General features: G+C 44.6%; 3 protein-coding genes across 6 annotated transcripts; all 3 read right to left on the bottom strand.

Moving 5' to 3' along the window:
• Positions 1-838: 838 nt before the first annotated feature.
• On the bottom strand, positions 839-3,895 carry LOC133754554 (CCAAT/enhancer-binding protein epsilon-like). Of its 2 annotated transcripts, none has more exons than XM_062185002.1 (2): positions 3,870-3,895; positions 839-1,470 (listed from the first exon to the last, which is right to left on the bottom strand). In XM_062185002.1, exon 2 carries the CDS (start codon positions 1,457-1,459, stop codon positions 851-853), a length of 609 nt encoding a protein of 202 aa, XP_062040986.1. In that variant the 5' UTR covers positions 1,460-1,470; positions 3,870-3,895; the 3' UTR covers positions 839-850. The 2 variants fall into 2 exon arrangements, with proteins under 2 accessions (XP_062040986.1, XP_062040985.1); XM_062185001.1 differs by lacking the exon at positions 3,870-3,895 and adding an exon at positions 2,036-2,119.
• A 1,307-nt stretch (positions 3,896-5,202) lies between these two features.
• On the bottom strand, positions 5,203-8,259 carry LOC133754553 (CCAAT/enhancer-binding protein epsilon-like). Of its 2 annotated transcripts, none has more exons than XM_062185000.1 (2): positions 8,234-8,259; positions 5,203-5,834 (listed from the first exon to the last, which is right to left on the bottom strand). In XM_062185000.1, the coding sequence occupies exon 2, from the start codon at positions 5,821-5,823 to the stop codon at positions 5,215-5,217; it is 609 nt and encodes a 202-aa protein (XP_062040984.1). In that variant the 5' UTR covers positions 5,824-5,834; positions 8,234-8,259; the 3' UTR covers positions 5,203-5,214. The 2 variants fall into 2 exon arrangements, with proteins under 2 accessions (XP_062040984.1, XP_062040982.1); XM_062184998.1 differs by lacking the exon at positions 8,234-8,259 and adding an exon at positions 6,400-6,483.
• Positions 8,260-9,566: 1,307 nt separating this feature from the next.
• On the bottom strand, positions 9,567-13,184 carry LOC133754549 (CCAAT/enhancer-binding protein epsilon-like). Of its 2 annotated transcripts, none has more exons than XM_062184993.1 (2): positions 12,596-13,184; positions 9,567-10,198 (listed from the first exon to the last, which is right to left on the bottom strand). In XM_062184993.1, the coding sequence occupies exon 2, from the start codon at positions 10,185-10,187 to the stop codon at positions 9,579-9,581; it is 609 nt and encodes a 202-aa protein (XP_062040977.1). In that variant the 5' UTR covers positions 10,188-10,198; positions 12,596-13,184; the 3' UTR covers positions 9,567-9,578. The 2 variants fall into 2 exon arrangements, with proteins under 2 accessions (XP_062040977.1, XP_062040976.1); XM_062184992.1 differs by lacking the exon at positions 12,596-13,184 and adding an exon at positions 10,762-10,845.
• Between the last annotated feature and the right edge of the window lie 10,586 nt (positions 13,185-23,770).

Raw genomic sequence — 23,770 nt, 5'->3', positions numbered from 1 at the left:
CATAACAGCATTTTGCAAGCCAAAGCATTTTGCACAAAAGCAAAACAATATGCAGTTAGCTCAGCAACTCCATTTTAACCCCATCCTGCCTTATCTTCTCATTCCCCCCCTTTTTTTTGTCAAATTTGAATCTTAAAATTTAAGGGATTACTTTTTAAATTTTGTCCCACGTTGGTAACAATTAGAATTAAGAGGTGATTAAATATACGCTTCCGCCCGGTCCTTTGTTTCATAGGGGAGTCTGATCAGAAAACAGGCCGGAGATGTCCCAGGTGTCTTTTTTACAACCAATTAACAAACACTGGGGTGCAAGGAGGGCCACCATATCCCAGAAGGGGCCACGCGGGTAACGGGCCACACAACCTCAGCGGTACCAGATATTACCTCCCACGTGATCTTCATTGGGATATGTGGGCTACCCATCACCGGGGTAAAACAAAATAAAAGTATTGCAAGCACATCTCTGTGTCTTACAGCCAATCTTATAAGCACAGAAGCAAGTCTGCGGGGTAGGGGAAGTAGGCCCCGCAGAATACAAAGTTACAAAAAGGCATCAAAATTCAAAAACAGAAAATACAACAGAGACAAAAACAGAAAACACATCCCTGAAGAAGTCATACAAATTTGGATTAATACCTGGTGCCTGTTCAGCTGAATTGACCCAAATACTTTCTGTGACTTTCACACACCCTCTTCGACTTACTTTAAACATTTTACCATTTCCATTTCAGTCTAGAGTAGACTAGCCATCCGGATAAAGTCATTCTTACAAACCATGTCCTTTCCTTATATAAAAAGCTCTTCTTTCCTCAGCCCTTCTTACCAACAATACTCTCTTTTTTTTATGACCTTAATTTTTAATTTCTGTGCTGACCAATGACAACAAATTTATAATAGCTCTCAAACACCTGCGCAGGATATCCAGCTCCTGCGTGAGCTGCCTTACGCGGCTGCGCAGCTGCTCATTTTCTGCCATGTACTGCTGTATCTCCAGGATGCACCGCTTGGCCTTGTCCCTGCTCTTGCGCACGGCGATATTGTTGCGCTCCCGCCACAGCCGGTATTCCAGGCAGTCCTTGTTCACTGCCTCCTTGTCCTCCTGCGAGGGGTCAGCCGGGGAGGGCGCCTTGAGGGGGCTGTTGGGGGGCACGATGGTGGCCAAGGGGGCCTCGGGGACGCACAGGGGCTGGCCTGGTGCCGTCAAGGTCGGAGGCAGGTGGACAGCCGTCTGCCCGCAGTGTGCCACCTGGTACTGCAGGGGATTGTAGCTGCCCCGGCTGCCACTTCGGCTGCCCTCTGGCCCCCGGAGCTTCTCCCGGAGCTTCTCCTTCACAGCCACAGTCCCAGGGTCGTAGCTCCCTGGGCTGCTGTCAGGTGCTGACTCCATGGCAGAGAGGTCGGAGAGCAAAGCCGGGGACTGCTCCTCTTGGAAGCCTTCGAAGCCCCGGGAGGTGAACATTTAAGCAAAGCCTGGCGGGGTAGGGGAGTTACAAAAGAATTAATACTTGGCCCCAACCGATCTACCGCGAGTGTGGGTTTCCATACGCAGTTTATATACAGAAGCTTGAACGCAGCGCAAGCCAGCACTGCCCAGTTTGTTATAGTGCTGTGCCTGTCGCTGCATCCACGCCTCCGCATCCAGCCCAGACCAGATCAATTGGGAAAACAAATATAGTCTAACACCCATGGTATTATGAACCCCCAAATAAAAGCCGTCGGCGACATCTCGACCCAGTCCCCAGTGCCAGTTCTCCGTTATTTACTTGGTTAAAGCCTCCCCTAGCTAAACAAAGTTTTTTTTTTTTTTAGCTAAACCCCCTGCACCCTGGCCACCTCTGGCTTGCCCTATAAACACAATGTAACTTTCTATCTTCAACACCTGTGCCACCATCTGACTTACCCTGGAGACGAAAGCCAGCCCGGTGTCTGACCCCAGTACCTTTGGTAGTCCAAATCAGGGAAACATTGGCGCAATTTTTTTTTCTTGGTCGATATGTCCATTTTGAGTTCCCCGTGGGTGGTGGCGAGAGCGTACCTGCTGTTTTTGTGCATTTCCACCCGCTCCTTTTTCTTAGCTGCACGGAGTGCATGGTCCATAGCGATCAGCCCTGCCTGCCGAGCAGAGTCCTCGTTCGGCCGTCTCCCACTGTTATCTCCGTTGACCTCCAGACGCTAGGGGGATATCGCGTGGGCCCATCCCAGACACCGCAGGGGGTGATGGAGCATTATCCGCGGGAACCTGGGCAGAGCCCGCATCCCCAACACTATCCCCAACCGTGTCGGACCACACGTGTCCCAACGAGGGAGGGGCCGAGGGGCCGCTGTCGCCAGTCTCACCACTCCGCTGCTGTCGTCTTCTCTCTTGTCGTCTTGCAGGGGCCGTTTCGGTCAGTGCAGTCTCGTGTGGCAGTCGTACACTGTTAGCCGGACCTTAGGCAGACTTGTCCTTTTGGGCACTTCTCTGTGCTTTTGTCAGTCTCCGGGGTCTCTGTCTTATCCTGATTTTCCCTTACTTTTGCTTTCTTTTAACTGTGGTGGCCAGGATCCTAGTTAGTTCCTCTTTTTTAGCCCATTTTAAACTTCCCTTTTTTAACTAAATAACTTTAACCCCTTCAGCTAAACTCCTCAGGAGAGCCTGGCAGTAGAGTCTGAGTCTCCCTTTTCCCTTTACTGAGTTTCATTTAAGTTAGTAAAATAGGCCCTGCAGTCCTGTCAGGGCTTGTGATCCCAGTTATATGGAGGAGGAGGACGGCCAGTTAGAACGGGCCGGGGGTCCTTCCTCCTCTATTTCTTCTTACGCAGTCTCCAAAAGGCAAAAGATCTTCCTGCTCGCCTGAGAGAGCTAAGGGCTTTTTAGGTTTGAGGGTGTCCAATTCCTGCAATGGGTAGAGGGTTGAAGTAGGGTATTTGCCCTGGTCTGCAAGTTCCGATACTAGGGGTGTTGCGGGTAAAATCGGAGGGGGTTTGGGGCTCGACGCCACCCCCAGGGCAACTGCTGACAACTCAGAACTGGGTTTCATCTTCAGGGCGGTGGTGGGTATAGCAGGATCGAGCTCTGCCACCGCCCTGTTGGAAAGGAGGAAAGGTTTTACCCAGTCTGGGGGGTTTTTCGCCAGGTCCTCCCACACAAAGATGTAGGGCACTTGATTTGGGCGCCCTTCTTTACCTCCCCTGCAGACCTGGCTCTTCACCTGTAAAATAATTCGAGAGTCAAAAGTCCCATCCCGTGGCCACCCAAAGTTTAAGGCTGGCCGCTCGGACGTACAAAAACTTGTCCAGTTCTTCTTCTGCACTCTTATAGACAAGTTTTGGGCCCGCTCCCGGACCTCTCTCCAATGACCTAGAGTAAGACTCAAAGGTGTAGTTAATTCCTGTCCCATGTTGGAGGGGAAAGGCAAATAAGGAAGATATATTAAAACACAGAAACAATCACAAGATTCACAAATCACAAGACTCACAAAGACACTGCGCGCAAAACCAAAATAAAACTGAAACCAAAAACTTCCGACGGGAGTGGCTGCTGCCACCAGCCTTTCTCCCGGGGAAGAAAACCTTTCCCTAACCAGAACTTCCGATGGGAGCGAAGCAACTGCCACCCGCCAGGCTCCCCCAGAATACCGCCACTGGAGCGTCCTCCAAGGCCTGAGCCAGGGGTCTTGACACGTCTGTCTTGCCTACTACTGGCTCTTTTCAGATACAGGTCCCGTACAGGCACAATTTCAGTAAAACATGAACCTCCGGTACGTCAAGCGCCCCGGGAAAACAGCTAAAACATAAACCTCCGGTACGTCAAGCGCCCCGGGAAAAAAATAAAATAATAAAAAAATCCAACAAAACACACAAAAATACTTAAAACAGCAAAGACTTACCTCCGATTGGAAAATGGAGCGTGGGTCTGGGGTCTCAAATCCCGGATGAGCCCCCAAGAATGTAAGACCCCAAAAGGTGTCCCACACTTCTACCGACCCCAGAAACACGAATTCCATTCCAATCGCTGCAAAGGGCATGAGGAAGTTTATTACATCTGCGCAGATGGGCCAACTCTAAGCACAACAGCACCCTCTGGTGCAGTGCGAGAAGAGAGGCCCCGATCATCAACCGCACAGAGTATTTAAGGATTAAAACCACAACATTAGCATATCTCCACATCATTACAAAAGATCACATGATAAACCACAGCATGACAAATTATCACAAGGTAAAGGGTTTTTCCAGGGTACAGATCACAAGGTACTTGAGTAAGCACAAATATGGGGTCATCATGACATAGGTTGGGTACATTTCCGATCAACTTCTGTTTTTGTGGTTTTTAAAACTTAAAACAATTATCACATGTCACAAGGTCAGCTATAGTTCAATTATCTCATAACAGCATTTTGCAAGCCAAAGCATTTTGCACAAAAGCAAAACAATATGCAGTTAGCTCAGCAACTCCATTTTAACCCCATCCTGCCTTATCTTCTCATTCCCCCCCTTTTTTTTGTCAAATTTGAATCTTAAAATTTAAGGGATTACTTTTTAAATTTTGTCCCACGTTGGTAACAATTAGAATTAAGAGGTGATTAAATATACGCTTCCGCCCGGTCCTTTGTTTCATAGGGGAGTCTGATCAGAAAACAGGCCGGAGATGTCCCAGGTGTCTTTTTTACAACCAATTAACAAACACTGGGGTGCAAGGAGGGCCACCATATCCCAGAAGGGGCCACGCGGGTAACGGGCCACACAACCTCAGCGGTACCAGATATTACCTCCCACGTGATCTTCATTGGGATATGTGGGCTACCCATCACCGGGGTAAAACAAAATAAAAGTATTGCAAGCACATCTCTGTGTCTTACAGCCAATCTTATAAGCACAGAAGCAAGTCTGCGGGGTAGGGGAAGTAGGCCCCGCAGAATACAAAGTTACAAAAAGGCATCAAAATTCAAAAACAGAAAATACAACAGAGACAAAAACAGAAAACACATCCCTGAAGAAGTCATACAAATTTGGATTAATACCTGGTGCCTGTTCAGCTGAATTGACCCAAATACTTTCTGTGACTTTCACACACCCTCTTCGACTTACTTTAAACATTTTACCATTTCCATTTCAGTCTAGAGTAGACTAGCCATCCGGATAAAGTCATTCTTACAAACCATGTCCTTTCCTTATATAAAAAGCTCTTCTTTCCTCAGCCCTTCTTACCAACAATACTCTCTTTTTTTTATGACCTTAATTTTTAATTTCTGTGCTGACCAATGACAACAAATTTATAATAGCTCTCAAACACCTGCGCAGGATATCCAGCTCCTGCGTGAGCTGCCTTACGCGGCTGCGCAGCTGCTCATTTTCTGCCATGTACTGCTGTATCTCCAGGATGCACCGCTTGGCCTTGTCCCTGCTCTTGCGCACGGCGATATTGTTGCGCTCCCGCCACAGCCGGTATTCCAGGCAGTCCTTGTTCACTGCCTCCTTGTCCTCCTGCGAGGGGTCAGCCGGGGAGGGCGCCTTGAGGGGGCTGTTGGGGGGCACGATGGTGGCCAAGGGGGCCTCGGGGACGCACAGGGGCTGGCCTGGTGCCGTCAAGGTCGGAGGCAGGTGGACAGCCGTCTGCCCGCAGTGTGCCACCTGGTACTGCAGGGGATTGTAGCTGCCCCGGCTGCCACTTCGGCTGCCCTCTGGCCCCCGGAGCTTCTCCCGGAGCTTCTCCTTCACAGCCACAGTCCCAGGGTCGTAGCTCCCTGGGCTGCTGTCAGGTGCTGACTCCATGGCAGAGAGGTCGGAGAGCAAAGCCGGGGACTGCTCCTCTTGGAAGCCTTCGAAGCCCCGGGAGGTGAACATTTAAGCAAAGCCTGGCGGGGTAGGGGAGTTACAAAAGAATTAATACTTGGCCCCAACCGATCTACCGCGAGTGTGGGTTTCCATACGCAGTTTATATACAGAAGCTTGAACGCAGCGCAAGCCAGCACTGCCCAGTTTGTTATAGTGCTGTGCCTGTCGCTGCATCCACGCCTCCGCATCCAGCCCAGACCAGATCAATTGGGAAAACAAATATAGTCTAACACCCATGGTATTATGAACCCCCAAATAAAAGCCGTCGGCGACATCTCGACCCAGTCCCCAGTGCCAGTTCTCCGTTATTTACTTGGTTAAAGCCTCCCCTAGCTAAACAAAGTTTTTTTTTTTTTTAGCTAAACCCCCTGCACCCTGGCCACCTCTGGCTTGCCCTATAAACACAATGTAACTTTCTATCTTCAACACCTGTGCCACCATCTGACTTACCCTGGAGACGAAAGCCAGCCCGGTGTCTGACCCCAGTACCTTTGGTAGTCCAAATCAGGGAAACATTGGCGCAATTTTTTTTTCTTGGTCGATATGTCCATTTTGAGTTCCCCGTGGGTGGTGGCGAGAGCGTACCTGCTGTTTTTGTGCATTTCCACCCGCTCCTTTTTCTTAGCTGCACGGAGTGCATGGTCCATAGCGATCAGCCCTGCCTGCCGAGCAGAGTCCTCGTTCGGCCGTCTCCCACTGTTATCTCCGTTGACCTCCAGACGCTAGGGGGATATCGCGTGGGCCCATCCCAGACACCGCAGGGGGTGATGGAGCATTATCCGCGGGAACCTGGGCAGAGCCCGCATCCCCAACACTATCCCCAACCGTGTCGGACCACACGTGTCCCAACGAGGGAGGGGCCGAGGGGCCGCTGTCGCCAGTCTCACCACTCCGCTGCTGTCGTCTTCTCTCTTGTCGTCTTGCAGGGGCCGTTTCGGTCAGTGCAGTCTCGTGTGGCAGTCGTACACTGTTAGCCGGACCTTAGGCAGACTTGTCCTTTTGGGCACTTCTCTGTGCTTTTGTCAGTCTCCGGGGTCTCTGTCTTATCCTGATTTTCCCTTACTTTTGCTTTCTTTTAACTGTGGTGGCCAGGATCCTAGTTAGTTCCTCTTTTTTAGCCCATTTTAAACTTCCCTTTTTTAACTAAATAACTTTAACCCCTTCAGCTAAACTCCTCAGGAGAGCCTGGCAGTAGAGTCTGAGTCTCCCTTTTCCCTTTACTGAGTTTCATTTAAGTTAGTAAAATAGGCCCTGCAGTCCTGTCAGGGCTTGTGATCCCAGTTATATGGAGGAGGAGGACGGCCAGTTAGAACGGGCCGGGGGTCCTTCCTCCTCTATTTCTTCTTACGCAGTCTCCAAAAGGCAAAAGATCTTCCTGCTCGCCTGAGAGAGCTAAGGGCTTTTTAGGTTTGAGGGTGTCCAATTCCTGCAATGGGTAGAGGGTTGAAGTAGGGTATTTGCCCTGGTCTGCAAGTTCCGATACTAGGGGTGTTGCGGGTAAAATCGGAGGGGGTTTGGGGCTCGACGCCACCCCCAGGGCAACTGCTGACAACTCAGAACTGGGTTTCATCTTCAGGGCGGTGGTGGGTATAGCAGGATCGAGCTCTGCCACCGCCCTGTTGGAAAGGAGGAAAGGTTTTACCCAGTCTGGGGGGTTTTTCGCCAGGTCCTCCCACACAAAGATGTAGGGCACTTGATTTGGGCGCCCTTCTTTACCTCCCCTGCAGACCTGGCTCTTCACCTGTAAAATAATTCGAGAGTCAAAAGTCCCATCCCGTGGCCACCCAAAGTTTAAGGCTGGCCGCTCGGACGTACAAAAACTTGTCCAGTTCTTCTTCTGCACTCTTATAGACAAGTTTTGGGCCCGCTCCCGGACCTCTCTCCAATGACCTAGAGTAAGACTCAAAGGTGTAGTTAATTCCTGTCCCATGTTGGAGGGGAAAGGCAAATAAGGAAGATATATTAAAACACAGAAACAATCACAAGATTCACAAATCACAAGACTCACAAAGACACTGCGCGCAAAACCAAAATAAAACTGAAACCAAAAACTTCCGATGGGAGTGGCTGCTGCCACCAGCCTTTCTCCCGGGGAAGAAAACCTTTCCCTAACCAGAACTTCCGATGGGAGCGAAGCAACTGCCACCCGCCAGGCTCCCCCAGAATACCGCCACTGGAGCGTCCTCCAAGGCCTGAGCCAGGGGTCTTGACACGTCTGTCTTGCCTACTACTGGCTCTTTTCAGATACAGGTCCCGTACAGGCACAATTTCAGTAAAACATGAACCTCCGGTACGTCAAGCGCCCCGGGAAAACAGCTAAAACATAAACCTCCGGTACGTCAAGCGCCCCGGGAAAAAAATAAAATAATAAAAAAATTCAACAAAACACACAAAAATACTTAAAACAGCAAAGACTTACCTCCGATTGGAAAATGGAGCGTGGGTCTGGGGTCTCAAATCCCGGATGAGCCCCCAAGAATGTAAGACCCCAAAAGGTGTCCCACACTTCTACCGACCCCAGAAACACGAATTCCATTCCAATCGCTGCAAAGGGCATGAGGAAGTTTATTACATCTGCGCAGATGGGCCAACTCTAAGCACAACAGCACCCTCTGGTGCAGTGCGAGAAGAGAGGCCCCGATCATCAACCGCACAGAGTATTTAAGGATTAAAACCACAACATTAGCATATCTCCACATCATTACAAAAGATCACATGATAAACCACAGCATGACAAATTATCACAAGGTAAAGGGTTTTTCCAGGGTACAGATCACAAGGTACTTGAGTAAGCACAAATATGGGGTCATCATGACATAGGTTGGGTACATTTCCGATCAACTTCTGTTTTTGTGGTTTTTAAAACTTAAAACAATTATCACATGTCACAAGGTCAGCTATAGTTCAATTATCTCATAACAGCATTTTGCAAGCCAAAGCATTTTGCACAAAAGCAAAACAATATGCAGTTAGCTCAGCAACTCCATTTTAACCCCATCCTGCCTTATCTTCTCATTCCCCCCCTTTTTTTTGTCAAATTTGAATCTTAAAATTTAAGGGATTACTTTTTAAATTTTGTCCCACGTTGGTAACAATTAGAATTAAGAGGTGATTAAATATACGCTTCCGCCCGGTCCTTTGTTTCATAGGGGAGTCTGATCAGAAAACAGGCCGGAGATGTCCCAGGTGTCTTTTTTACAACCAATTAACAAACACTGGGGTGCAAGGAGGGCCACCATATCCCAGAAGGGGCCACGCGGGTAACGGGCCACACAACCTCAGCGGTACCAGATATTACCTCCCACGTGATCTTCATTGGGATATGTGGGCTACCCATCACCGGGGTAAAACAAAATAAAAGTATTGCAAGCACATCTCTGTGTCTTACAGCCAATCTTATAAGCACAGAAGCAAGTCTGCGGGGTAGGGGAAGTAGGCCCCGCAGAATACAAAGTTACAAAAAGGCATCAAAATTCAAAAACAGAAAATACAACAGAGACAAAAACAGAAAACACATCCCTGAAGAAGTCATACAAATTTGGATTAATACCTGGTGCCTGTTCAGCTGAATTGACCCAAATACTTTCTGTGACTTTCACACACCCTCTTCGACTTACTTTAAACATTTTACCATTTCCATTTCAGTCTAGAGTAAACTAGCCATCCGGATAAAGTCATTCTTACAAACCATGTCCTTTCCTTATATAAAAAGCTCTTCTTTCCTCAGCCCTTCTTACCAACAATACTCTCTTTTTTTTATGACCTTAATTTTTAATTTCTGTGCTGACCAATGACAACAAATTTATAATAGCTCTCAAACACCTGCGCAGGATATCCAGCTCCTGCGTGAGCTGCCTTACGCGGCTGCGCAGCTGCTCATTTTCTGCCATGTACTGCTGTATCTCCAGGATGCACCGCTTGGCCTTGTCCCTGCTCTTGCGCACGGCGATATTGTTGCGCTCCCGCCACAGCCGGTATTCCAGGCAGTCCTTGTTCACTGCCTCCTTGTCCTCCTGCGAGGGGTCAGCCGGGGAGGGCGCCTTGAGGGGGCTGTTGGGGGGCACGATGGTGGCCAAGGGGGCCTCGGGGACGCACAGGGGCTGGCCTGGTGCCGTCAAGGTCGGAGGCAGGTGGACAGCCGTCTGCCCGCAGTGTGCCACCTGGTACTGCAGGGGATTGTAGCTGCCCCGGCTGCCACTTCGGCTGCCCTCTGGCCCCCGGAGCTTCTCCCGGAGCTTCTCCTTCACAGCCACAGTCCCAGGGTCGTAGCTCCCTGGGCTGCTGTCAGGTGCTGACTCCATGGCAGAGAGGTCGGAGAGCAAAGCCGGGGACTGCTCCTCTTGGAAGCCTTCGAAGCCCCGGGAGGTGAACATTTAAGCAAAGCCTGGCGGGGTAGGGGAGTTACAAAAGAATTAATACTTGGCCCCAACCGATCTACCGCGAGTGTGGGTTTCCATACGCAGTTTATATACAGAAGCTTGAACGCAGCGCAAGCCAGCACTGCCCAGTTTGTTATAGTGCTGTGCCTGTCGCTGCATCCACGCCTCCGCATCCAGCCCAGACCAGATCAATTGGGAAAACAAATATAGTCTAACACCCATGGTATTATGATCCCCCAAATAAAAGCCGTCGGCGACATCTCGACCCAGTCCCCAGTGCCAGTTCTCCGTTATTTACTTGGTTAAAGCCTCCCCTAGCTAAACAAAGTTTTTTTTTTTTAGCTAAACCCCCTGCACCCTGGCCACCTCTGGCTTGCCCTATAAACACAATGTAACTTTCTATCTTCAACACCTGTGCCACCATCTGACTTACCCTGGAGACGAAAGCCAGCCCGGTGTCTGACCCCAGTACCTTTGGTAGTCCAAATCAGGGAAACATTGGCGCAATTTTTTTTTCTTGGTCGATATGTCCATTTTGAGTTCCCCGTGGGTGGTGGCGAGAGCGTACCTGCTGTTTTTGTGCATTTCCACCCGCTCCTTTTTCTTAGCTGCACGGAGTGCATGGTCCATAGCGATCAGCCCTGCCTGCCGAGCAGAGTCCTCGTTCGGCCGTCTCCCACTGTTATCTCCGTTGACCTCCAGACGCTAGGGGGATATCGCGTGGGCCCATCCCAGACACCGCAGGGGGTGATGGAGCATTATCCGCGGGAACCTGGGCAGAGCCCGCATCCCCAACACTATCCCCAACCGTGTCGGACCACACGTGTCCCAACGAGGGAGGGGCCGAGGGGCCGCTGTCGCCAGTCTCACCACTCCGCTGCTGTCGTCTTCTCTCTTGTCGTCTTGCAGGGGCCGTTTCGGTCAGTGCAGTCTCGTGTGGCAGTCGTACACTGTTAGCCGGACCTTAGGCAGACTTGTCCTTTTGGGCACTTCTCTGTGCTTTTGTCAGTCTCCGGGGTCTCTGTCTTATCCTGATTTTCCCTTACTTTTGCTTTCTTTTAACTGTGGTGGCCAGGATCCTAGTTAGTTCCTCTTTTTTAGCCCATTTTAAACTTCCCTTTTTTAACTAAATAACTTTAACCCCTTCAGCTAAACTCCTCAGGAGAGCCTGGCAGTAGAGTCTGAGTCTCCCTTTTCCCTTTACTGAGTTTCATTTAAGTTAGTAAAATAGGCCCTGCAGTCCTGTCAGGGCTTGTGATCCCAGTTATATGGAGGAGGAGGACGGCCAGTTAGAACGGGCCGGGGGTCCTTCCTCCTCTATTTCTTCTTACGCAGTCTCCAAAAGGCAAAAGATCTTCCTGCTCGCCTGAGAGAGCTAAGGGCTTTTTAGGTTTGAGGGTGTCCAATTCCTGCAATGGGTAGAGGGTTGAAGTAGGGTATTTGCCCTGGTCTGCAAGTTCCGATACTAGGGGTGTTGCGGGTAAAATCGGAGGGGGTTTGGGGCTCGACGCCACCCCCAGGGCAACTGCTGACAACTCAGAACTGGGTTTCATCTTCAGGGCGGTGGTGGGTATAGCAGGATCGAGCTCTGCCACCGCCCTGTTGGAAAGGAGGAAAGGTTTTACCCAGTCTGGGGGGTTTTTCGCCAGGTCCTCCCACACAAAGATGTAGGGCACTTGATTTGGGCGCCCTTCTTTACCTCCCCTGCAGACCTGGCTCTTCACCTGTAAAATAATTCGAGAGTCAAAAGTCCCATCCCGTGGCCACCCAAAGTTTAAGGCTGGCCGCTCGGACGTACAAAAACTTGTCCAGTTCTTCTTCTGCACTCTTATAGACAAGTTTTGGGCCCGCTCCCGGACCTCTCTCCAATGACCTAGAGTAAGACTCAAAGGTGTAGTTAATTCCTGTCCCATGTTGGAGGGGAAAGGCAAATAAGGAAGATATATTAAAACGCAGAAACAATCACAAGATTCACAAATCACAAGACTCACAAAGACACTGCGCGCAAAACCAAAATAAAACTGAAACCAAAAACTTCCGACGGGAGTGGCTGCTGCCACCAGCCTTTCTCCCGGGGAAGAAAACCTTTCCCTAACCAGAACTTCCGATGGGAGCGAAGCAACTGCCACCCGCCAGGCTCCCCCAGAATACCGCCACTGGAGCGTCCTCCAAGGCCTGAGCCAGGGGTCTTGACACGTCTGTCTTGCCTACTACTGGCTCTTTTCAGATACAGGTCCCGTACAGGCACAATTTCAGTAAAACATGAACCTCCGGTACGTCAAGCGCCCCGGGAAAACAGCTAAAACATAAACCTCCGGTACGTCAAGCGCCCCGGGAAAAAAATAAAATAATAAAAAAATTCAACAAAACACACAAAAATACTTAAAACAGCAAAGACTTACCTCCGATTGGAAAATGGAGCGTGGGTCTGGGGTCTCAAATCCCGGATGAGCCCCCAAGAATGTAAGACCCCAAAAGGTGTCCCACACTTCTACCGACCCCAGAAACACGAATTCCATTCCAATCGCTGCAAAGGGCATGAGGAAGTTTATTACATCTGCGCAGATGGGCCAACTCTAAGCACAACAGCACCCTCTGGTGCAGTGCGAGAAGAGAGGCCCCGATCATCAACCGCACAGAGTATTTAAGGATTAAAACCACAACATTAGCATATCTCCACATCATTACAAAAGATCACAAGATAAACCACAGCATGACAAATTATCACAAGGTAAAGGGTTTTTCCAGGGTACAGATCACAAGGTACTTGAGTAAGCACAAATATGGGGTCATCATGACATAGGTTGGGTACATTTCCGATCAACTTCTGTTTTTGTGGTTTTTAAAACTTAAAACAATTATCACATGTCACAAGGTCAGCTATAGTTCAATTATCTCATAACAGCATTTTGCAAGCCAAAGCATTTTGCACAAAAGCAAAACAATATGCAGTTAGCTCAGCAACTCCATTTTAACCCCATCCTGCCTTATCTTCTCAGGACTTTATTGTTTTGAATGTTTTTTATCAGGGAACATTTCATTTTGTGCTTGGAAACACTAATTGGTTCCACATGGAGACACCAGCTCTACACATTCATATTTTCTAGGGAGAAAGCCAGTGGAACTGCTGCAAACATACATGATATTTCTGTTTGTGTAGATGACATTTTATGCACTTGCCTAACGAAAAGACTTTGCTTTTCCCCAAACCATTTTTGCTCTGATTTTCTCGTTCCATTGCATACGAATTCCACACCACCTTTTCCAGAAATACTGGATAAAACCAGAAATATCCGGTTGTGTATTGGCTAACTCAATCCAAAATATTGTGAAAGCTTCTGTGTTTGTGTTTTCTGGATATTATCGATAGACTTTATTGTTTTGAATGTTTTTATCAGGGAACATTTAATTTTGTACCATTGAAACACTAATTGGTTCATCATGGGGACACCAGCTCTACGCATTCGTATTTTCTAGGGAGAAAGCCAGAGGAACTGCTGCAAACAAACATGATATTTCTGTTTGTATAGATGACATTTTAAGCACTTGCCTAATGAAAAGACTTTGTTTTTCTCCAAAACCATTTTTACTGTGATTTTCTCGGTCCATTGATACGAATTCCACACCAGTTTGTCCGGATATGACTGGATGAAACCGGAAATATCCGGTTTTGTTTTGGCTAACTCAATCCCAGATATTGCTACAGCCTCTGGGTTTGTTCTTTCTGGATATTATCAACTGACTTTATTGTTTTGGATGTTTTTTTATCGGGGAACATTGTATTTTCAGCTTGGATACAGTAATTGGTTCCACATGGAGACACCAGCTCTACACATTCGTATTTTCTAGGGAGAAAGCCAGAGGAACTGCTGCAAACAAACATGATATTTCTGTTTGTGTAGATGACATTTTATGCACTTGCCTAACGAAAAGACTTTGCTTTTCCCCAAACCATTTTTGCTCTGATTTTCTCGATCCATTGCATACGAATTCCACACCACCTTTTCCAGAAATACTGGATAAAACCAGAAATATCCGGTTGTGTATTGGCTAACTCAATCCAAAATATTGTGAAAGCTTCTGTGTTTGTGTTTTCTGGATATTAAAGATGGACTTTATTGTTTTGAATGTTTTTATCAGGGAACATTTAATTTTGTACCATTGAAACACTAATTGGTTCATCATGGGGACACCAGCTCTACGCATTCGTATTTTCTAGGGAGAAAGCCAGAGGAACTGCGGCAAACAAACATGATATTTCTGTTTGTATCGATGACATTTTAAGCACTTGCCTAATGAAAAGACTTTGTTTTTCTCCAAAACCATTTTTACTGTGATTTTCTCGGTCCATTGCATACGAATTCCACACCAGTTTGTCCGGATATGACTGGATGAAACCGGAAATATCCGTTTTTGTTTTGACTAACTCAATCCCAGATATTGCTACAGACTCTGTGTTTGTGTTTTCCGGACACTATCAACGGACTTTATTGTTTTGAATGTTTTTTAGCAGGGAACATTTAATTTTGTGCTTGGAAACATTAATTGGTTCCACATGGAGACACCAGCTCTACGCATTCGTATTTTCTAGGGAGAAAGCCAGAGGAACTGCTGCAAACACACATGATATTTCTGTTTGTATAGATGACATTTTATGCACTTGCCTAACGAAAAGACTTTGCTTTTCTCCAAAACCATTTTTACTGTGATTTTCTCGGTCCATTGCATACGAATTCCGCACCTCTTTGTCCGGATATGAGTGGATAAAACCGGAAATATCCGGTTTTGTTTTGGCTAACTCAATCCCAGATATTGCTACAGACTCTGGGTTTGTTCTTTCTGAATATTATCAACAGACTTTATTGTTTTGAAAGTCTTTTATCGGGGAACATTGTATTTTCAGCTTGGATACAGTAATTGGTTCCACATGGAGACACCAGCTCTACACATTCGTATTTTCTAGGGAGAAAGCCAGAGGAACTGCTGCAAACACACATGATATTTCTGTTTGTGTAGATGACATTTTATGCACTTTCCTAACGAAAAGACTTTGCTTTTCCCCAAAACCATTTTTACTGTGATTTTCTCGGTCCATTGCATATGAATTCCACACCTCTTTGTCTGGATATGAGTGGATGAAACCGGAAATATCTGGTTTTGTTTTGGCTAACTCAATCCCAGATATTGCTACAGACTCTGGGTTGGTTTTTTCGGGATATTATCAACAGACTTTATTGTTTTGAATGTTTTTATCAGGGAACATTTAATTTTGTACCGTAGAAACACTAATTGGATCCACATGGGGACACCAGCTCTACATATTCATATTTTCTAAGGAGAAAGCTAGAGGAACTGTGGCCAAAGATATGATATTTCTTTTAGTATCGATGACATTTTATGCACTTGCCTAACGAAAAGACTTTGCTTTTCTCCAAAACCATTTTATCTGTGATTTTCTCGGTCCATTGCATACGAATTCCACACCAGTTTTCCGGATATGACTGGATGAAACCGGAAATATCTGGGTTTGTTCTGGCTAACTCAATCCCAGATATTGCTACAGCCTCTGTGTTTGTGTTTTCCGGACACTATCAACGGACTGTAAGACCCCTAAAAGGTGTCCCACACTTCTACCGACCCCAGAAACACGAATTCCATTCCAATCGCTGCAAAGGTCATGAGGAAGTTTATTACATCTGCGCAGATGGGCCAACTCTAAGCACAACAGCACCCTCTGGTGCAGTGCGAGAAGAGAGGCCCCGATCATCAACCGCACAGAGTATTTAAGGATTAAAACCACAACATTAGCATATCTCCACATCATTACAAAAGATCACATGATAAACCACAGCATGACAAATTATCACAAGGTAAAGGGTTTTTCCAGGGTACAGATCACAAGGTACTTGAGTAAGCACAAATATGGGGTCATCATGACATAGGTTGGGTACATTTCCGATCAACTTCTGTTTTTGTGGTTTTTAAAACTTAAAACAATTATCACATGTCACAAGGTCAGCTATAGTTCAATTATCTCATAACAGCATTTTGCAAGCCAAAGCATTTTGCACAAAAGCAAAACAATATGCAGTTAGCTCAGCAACTCCATTTTAACCCCATCCTGCCTTATCTTCTCATTCCCCCCCTTTTTTTTGTCAAATTTTAATCTTAAAATTTAAGGGATTACTTTTTAAATTTTGTCCCACGTTGGTAACAATTAGAATTAAGAGGTGATTAAATATACGCTTCCGCCCGGTCCTTTGTTTCATAGGGGAGTCTGATCAGAAAACAGGCCGGAGATGTCCCAGGTGTCTTTTTTACAACCAATTAACAAACACTGGGGTGCAAGGAGGGCCACCATATCCCAGAAGGGGCCACGCGGGTAACGGGCCACACAACCTCAGCGGTACCAGATATTACCTCCCACGTGATCTTCATTGGGATATGTGGGCTACCCATCACCGGGGTAAAACAAAATAAAAGTATTGCAAGCACATCTCTGTGTCTTACAGCCAATCTTATAAGCACAGAAGCAAGTCTGCGGGGTAGGGGAAGTAGGCCCCGCAGAATACAAAGTTACAAAAAGGCATCAAAATTCAAAAACAGAAAATACAACAGAGACAAAAACAGAAAACACATCCCTGAAGAAGTCATACAAATTTGGATTAATACCTGGTGCCTGTTCAGCTGAATTGACCCAAATACTTTCTGTGACTTTCACACACCCTCTTCGACTTACTTTAAACATTTTACCATTTCCATTTCAGTCTAGAGTAAACTAGCCATCCGGATAAAGTCATTCTTACAAACCATGTCCTTTCCTTATATAAAAAGCTCTTCTTTCCTCAGCCCTTCTTACCAACAATACTCTCTTTTTTTTATGACCTTAATTTTTAATTTCTGTGCTGACCAATGACAACAAATTTATAATAGCTCTCAAACACCTGCACAGGATATCCAGCTCCTGCGTGAGCTGCCTTACGCGGCTGCGCAGCTGCTCATTTTCTGCCATGTACTGCTGTATCTCCAGGATGCTGCAAAGAAACATGATATTTCTGTTTGTATAGATGACATTTTATGCACTTGCCTAACGAAAAGACTTTGCTTTTCTCCAAAACCATTTTTACTGTGATTTTCTCGGTCCATTGCATACGAATTCCACACCTCTATTTCCGGATATGAGTGGATAAAACCGGAAATATCCGGTTTTGTTTTGGCTAACTCAATCCCAGATATAGCTACAGACTCTGCGTTGCTTTTTCGAGATATTATCAACAGACTTTATTGTTTTGAAAGTCTTTTATCGGGGAACATTGTATTTTCAGCTTGGATACAGTAATTGGTTCCACATGGAGACACCAGCTCTACACATTCGTATTTTCTAGGGAGAAAGCCAGAGGAACTGCTGCAAACAAACATGATATTTCTGTTTGTGTAGATGACATTTTATGCACTTGCCTAACGAAAAGAATTTACTTTTCCCCAAAACCATTATTACTGTGATTTTCTCGGTCCATTGCATACGAATTCCACACTAGTTTCTCCGGATATCACTGAATGAAACTGGAAATATCTGGTTTTGTTCTGGCTAACTCAATCCCAGATATTACTACAGCCTCTGTGTTTGTGTTTTCCGGACACTATCAACGGACTTTATTGTTTTCAATGTTTTTTATCAGGGAACATTTAATTTTGTGCTTGGAAACACTAACTGGTTCCACATGGAGACACCAGCTCTACGCATTCGTATTTTCTAGGGAGAAAGCCAGAGGAACTGCTGCAAAGAAACATGATATTTCTGTTTGTATAGATGACATTTTATGCACTTGCTTAACGAAAAGACTTTGCTTTTCTCCAAAACCATTTTCACTGTGATTTTCTCGGTCCATTGCATACGAATTCCATACCTCTATTTCCGGATATGAGTGGATAAAACCGGAAATATCCGGTTTTGTTTTGGCTAACTCAATCCCAGATATTGCTACAGACTCTGGGTTGGTTTTTTCGGGATATTATCAACAGACTTTATTGTTTTGAAAGTCTTTTATCGGGGAACATTGTATTTTCAGCTTGGATACAGTAATTGGTTCCACATGGAGACACCAGCTCTACACATTCGTATTTTCTAGGGAGAAAGCGAGAGGAACTGCTGCAAACAAACATGATATTTCTGTTTGTGTAGATGACATTTTATGCACTTGCCTAACGAAAAGACTTTGCTTTTCCCCAAAACCATTTTTACTGTGATTTTCTCGGTCCATTGCATACGAATTCCACTCCAGTTTGTCTGCATATGACGGATGAAACTGGAAATATCCGGTTTTGTTTTGGCTAACTCAATACCAGATATTGCTGCAGACTCTGGGTTTGTTCTTTCTGCATATTATCAACGGACTTTATTGTTTTGGATGTTTTTTTATCGGGGAACATTGTATTTTCAGCTTGGATACAGTAATTGGTTCCACATGGAGACACCAGCTCTACACATTCGTATTTTCTAGGGAGAAAGCCAGAGGAACTGCTGCAAACACACATGATATTTCTGTTTGTGTAGATGACATTTTATGCACTTGCCTAACGAAAAGACTTTGCTTTTCTCCAAAACCATTTTATCTGTGATTTTCTCGGTCCATTGCATACGAATTCCACACCAGTTTTCCGGATATGACAGGATGAAACTAGAAATATCTGGGTTTGTTCTGGCTAACTCAATCCCAGATATTGCTACAGACTCTGTGTTTGTGTTTTCCGGACACTATCAACGGACTTTATTGTTTTGAATGTTTTTTATCAGGGAACATTTAATTTTGTGCTTGGAAACACTAATTGGTTCCACATGGAGACACCAGCTCTACGCATTCGTATTTTCTAGAGAGAAAGCCAGAGGAAGTGCAACAAACAAACATGATATTTCTGTTTGTATAGATGACATTTTATGCACTTGCCTAACGAAAAGACTTTACTTTTCCCCAAAACCATTTTTACTGTGATTTTCTCGGTCCATTGCATACGAATTCCACACCTCTTTGTCCGGATATGACTGGATGAAACCGGAAATATCTGGTTTTGTTTTGGCTAACTCAATCCCAGATATTGCTACAGACTCTGGGTTTGTTCTTTCTGGATATTATCAACGGACTTTATTGTTTTGGATGTTTTTTTATCGGGGAAGATTGTATTTTCAGCTTGGATACAGTAATTGGTTCCACATGGAGACACCAGCTCTACACATTCGTATTTTCTAGGGAGAAAGCCAGAGGAACTGCTGCAAACAAACATGATATTTCTGTTTGTGTAGATGACATTTTATGCACTTGCCTAACGAAAAGACTTTGCTTTTCCCCAAAACCATTTTTACTGTGATTTTCTCGGTCCATTGCATACGAATTCCACACCAGTTTCTCCGGATATGACTGGATGAAACTGGAAATATCTGGGTTTGTTCTGGCTAACTCAATCCCAGATATTGCTACAGCCTCTGTGTTTGTGTTTTCCGGACACTATCAACGGACTTTATTGTTTTGAATGTTTTTTATCAGGGAACATTTAATTTTGTGCTTGGAAACACTAATTGGTTCCACATGGAGACACCAGCTCTACGCATTCGTATTTTCTAGGGAGAAAGCCAGAGGAACTGCTGCAAACAAACATGATATTTCTGTTTGTATAGATGACATTTTATGCACTTGCCGAACGAAAAGACGTTACTTTTCCCCAAAACCATTTTTACTGTGATTTTCTCGGTCCATTGCATATGAATTCCACACCTCTTTGTCCGGATATGACTGGATGAAACCGGAAATATCTGGTTTTGTTTTGGCTAACTCAATCCCAGATATTGCTACAGACTCTGGGTTTGTTCTTTCTGGATATTATCAACGGACTTTATTGTTTTGGATGTTTTTTTATCGGGGAACATTGTATTTTCAGCTTGGATACAGTAATTGGTTCCACATGGAGACACCAGCTCTACGCATTCGTATTTTCTAGGGAGAAAGGCAGAGAAACTGCTGCAAAGAAACATGATATTTCTGTTTGTATAGATGACATTTTATGCACTTGCTTAACGAAAAGACTTTGCTTTTCTCCAAAACCATTTTATCTGTGATTTTCTCGGTCCATTGCATACGAATTCCACACCTCTATTTCCGGATATGAGTGGATAAAACCGGAAATATCCGGTTTTGTTTTGGCTAACTCAATCCCAGATATTGCTACAGACTCTGGGTGGGTTTTTTCGGGATATTATCAACTGACTTTATTGTTTTGAAAGTCTTTTATCGGGGAACATTGTATTTTCAGCTTGGATACAGTAATTGGTTCCACATGGAGACACCAGCTGTACATATTCATATTTTCTAGGGAGAAAGCCAGAGGAACTGCTACAAACAAACATGATATTTCTGTTTGTGTAGATGACATTTTATGCACTTGCCTAACGAAAAGACTTTGCTTTTCCCAAAAACCATTTTTAATGTGATTTTCTCGGTCCATTGCCTACGAATTCCTCACCAGTTTGTCCGGATATGACTGAATGAAACTGGAAATATCTGGTTTTGTTTTGGCTAACTCCATCCCAGATATTCCTATAGCCTCTGGGTTTGTTCTTTCTGGATATTATCAACGGACTTTATTGTTTTGGATGTTTTTTTATCGGGGAACATTGTATTTTCAGCTTGGATACAGTAATTGGTTCCACATGGAGACACCAGCTCTACACATTCGTATTTTCTAGGGAGAAAGCTAGAGGAACTGCGGCAAACAAACATGATATTTCTGTTTGTATAGATGACATTTTATGCACTTGCCTAACGAAAAGACTTTGCTTTTCTCCAAAACCATTTTACTGTGATTTTCTCGGTCCATTGCATAGGAATTCCACACCTCTTTGTCCGGATATGAGTGAATAAAACCGGAAATATCCGGTTTTGTTTTGGATAACTAAATCCCAGATATTGCTACAGACTCTGGGTTAGTTTTTTCGGGATATTATCAACAGACTTTATTGTTTTCAATGTTTTTATCAGGGAACATTTAATTTTCTACCGTAGAAACACTAATGGATCCACATGGGGACACCAGCTCTACATATTCATATTTTCTAGGGAGAAAGCCAGAGGAACTGCTGCAAACAAACATGATATTTCTGTTTGTGTAGATGACATTTTATGCACTTGCCTAACGAAAAGACTTTGCTTTTCTCCAAAACCATTTTTACTGTGATTTTCTCGGTCCATTGCATACGAATTCCTCACCAGTTTGTCCGGATATGACTGGATGATACCGGAAATATCCGGTTTTGTTTTGGCTAACTCAATCCCAGATATTGCTACAGACTCTGGGTTGGTTTTTTCGGGATATTATCAACAGACTTTATTGTTTTGAAAGTCTTTTATCTGGGAACATTTTATTTTGAGCTTGGATACAGTAATTGGTTCCACATGGAGACACCAGCTCTACACATTCATATTTTCTAGGGAGAAAGCTAGTGGAAATGCTGAAAACATACATGATATTTCTGTTTGTGTAGATGACATTTTATGCACTTGCCTAATGAAAAGACTTTGCTTTTCCCCACACCATTTTTGCTCTGATTTTCTCGGTCCATTGCATACGAATTCCACACCACCTTTTCCAGAAATGACTGGATAAAACCAGAAATATCCGGTTGTGTTTTGGCTAACTCAATCCAAAATATTGTGAAAGCTTCTGTGTTTGTGTTTTCTGGATATTATCGATGGACTTTATTGTTTTGAATGTTTTTATCAGGGAACATTTAATTTTGCACCATTGAAACACTAATTGGTTCATCATGGGGACACCAGCTCTATACATTCGTATTTTATAGGGAGAAAGCTAGAGGAAATGAGGAAGACAAACATGATATTTCTGTTGTATGGATGACATTTTATGCACTTGCCTAACGAAAAGACTTTGCTTTTCCCCAAAACCATTTTTACTGTGATTTTCTCGGTCCATTGCATACGAATTCCACACCAGTACTCCGGATATGACTGGATGAAACCGGAAATATCTGGTTTTGTTTTGGCTAACTCAATCCCAGATATTGCTGCAACCTCTGGGTCTGTCCTTTCTGGATATTATCAACGGACTTTATTGTTTTGGATGTTTTTTTATCGGGGAACATTGTATTTTCAGCTTGGATACAGTAATTGGTTCCACATGGAGACACCAGATCTACACATTCGTATTTTCTAGGGAGAAAGCTAGAGGAACTGCGGCAAACAAACATGATATTTCTGTTTGTATAGATGACATTTTATGCACTTGCCTAACGAAAAGACTTTGCTTTTCTCCAAAACCATTTTTATTGTGATTTTCTCGGTCCATTGGATACGAATTCCAAACCTCTTTGCCTGGATATGAGTGGATAAAACCGGAAATATCCGGTTTTGTTTTGGCTAACTCAATCCCAGATATTGCTACAGACTCTGGGTTGGTTTTTTCGGGATATTATCAACAGACTTTATTGTTTTCAATGTTTTTATCAGGGAACATTTAATTTTGTACCGTAGAAACACTAATTGGATCCACATGGGGACACCAGCTCTACATATTCATATTTTCTAGGGAGAAAGCCAGAGGAACTGCTGCAAACAAACATGATATTTCTGTTTGTGTAGATGACATTTTATGCACTTGCCTAACGAAAAGACTTTGCTTTTCTCCAAATCCATTTTTACTGTGATTTTCTCGGTCCATTGCATACGAATTCCTCACCAGTTTGTCCGGATATGACTGGATGAAACCGGAAATATCCGGTTTTGTTTTGGCTAACTCAATCCCAGATATTGCTACAGACTCTGGGTTGGTTTTTTCGGGATATTATTAACAGACTTTATTGTTTTGAAAGTCTTTTATCGGGGAACATTTTATTTTGAGCTTGGATACAGTAATTGGTTCCACATGGAGACACCAGCTCTACACATTCATATTTTCTAGGGAGAAAGCTAGTGGAAATGCTGAAAACATACATGATATTTCTGTTTGTGTAGATGACATTTTATGCACTTGCCTAATGAAAAGACTTTGCTTTTCCCCATACCATTTTTGCTCTGATTTCCTCGGTCCATTGCATACGAATTCCACACGACCTTTTCCAGAAATGACTGGATAAAACCAGAAATATGCGGTTGTGTTTTGGCTAACTCAATCCAAAATATTGTGAAAGCTTCTGTGTTTGTGTTTTCTGGATATTATCGATGGACTTTATTGTTTTGAATGGTTTTATCAGGGAACATTTAATTTTGCACCATTGAAACACTAATTGGTTCATCACGGGGACACCAGCTCTATACATTCGTATTTTATAGGGAGAAAGCGAGAGGAACTGCTGCAAACAAACATGATATTTCTGTTTGTGTAGATGACATTTTATGCACTTGCCTAACGAAAAGACTTTGCTTTTCCCCAAAACCATTATTACTGTGATTTTCTCGGTCCATTGCATACGAATTCCACACCAGTTTCTCCGGATATGACTGGATGAAACTGGAAATATCTGGGTTTGTTCTGGCTAACTCAATCCCAGATATTGCTACAGCCTCTGTGTTTGT

Source organism: Lepus europaeus, unplaced genomic scaffold (genome assembly GCF_033115175.1).
Source record: "Lepus europaeus isolate LE1 unplaced genomic scaffold, mLepTim1.pri SCAFFOLD_180, whole genome shotgun sequence".
Lineage (NCBI taxonomy): Eukaryota > Metazoa > Chordata > Mammalia > Lagomorpha > Leporidae > Lepus > Lepus europaeus.
The sequence above is the reverse complement of the archived record's forward strand: the minus strand, read 5'-3'. Positions and strand labels throughout refer to the sequence as shown.

What these genes read in the sequence shown, in the direction of transcription:
- LOC133754549 (XM_062184993.1), bottom strand. Translation starts at nt 10,187, where the DNA reads ATGTTCACCTCCCGGGGCTTCGAAGGCTTCCAAGAGGAGCAGTCCCCG.
- LOC133754553 (XM_062185000.1), bottom strand. Translation starts at nt 5,823, where the DNA reads ATGTTCACCTCCCGGGGCTTCGAAGGCTTCCAAGAGGAGCAGTCCCCG.
- LOC133754554 (XM_062185002.1), bottom strand. Translation starts at nt 1,459, where the DNA reads ATGTTCACCTCCCGGGGCTTCGAAGGCTTCCAAGAGGAGCAGTCCCCG.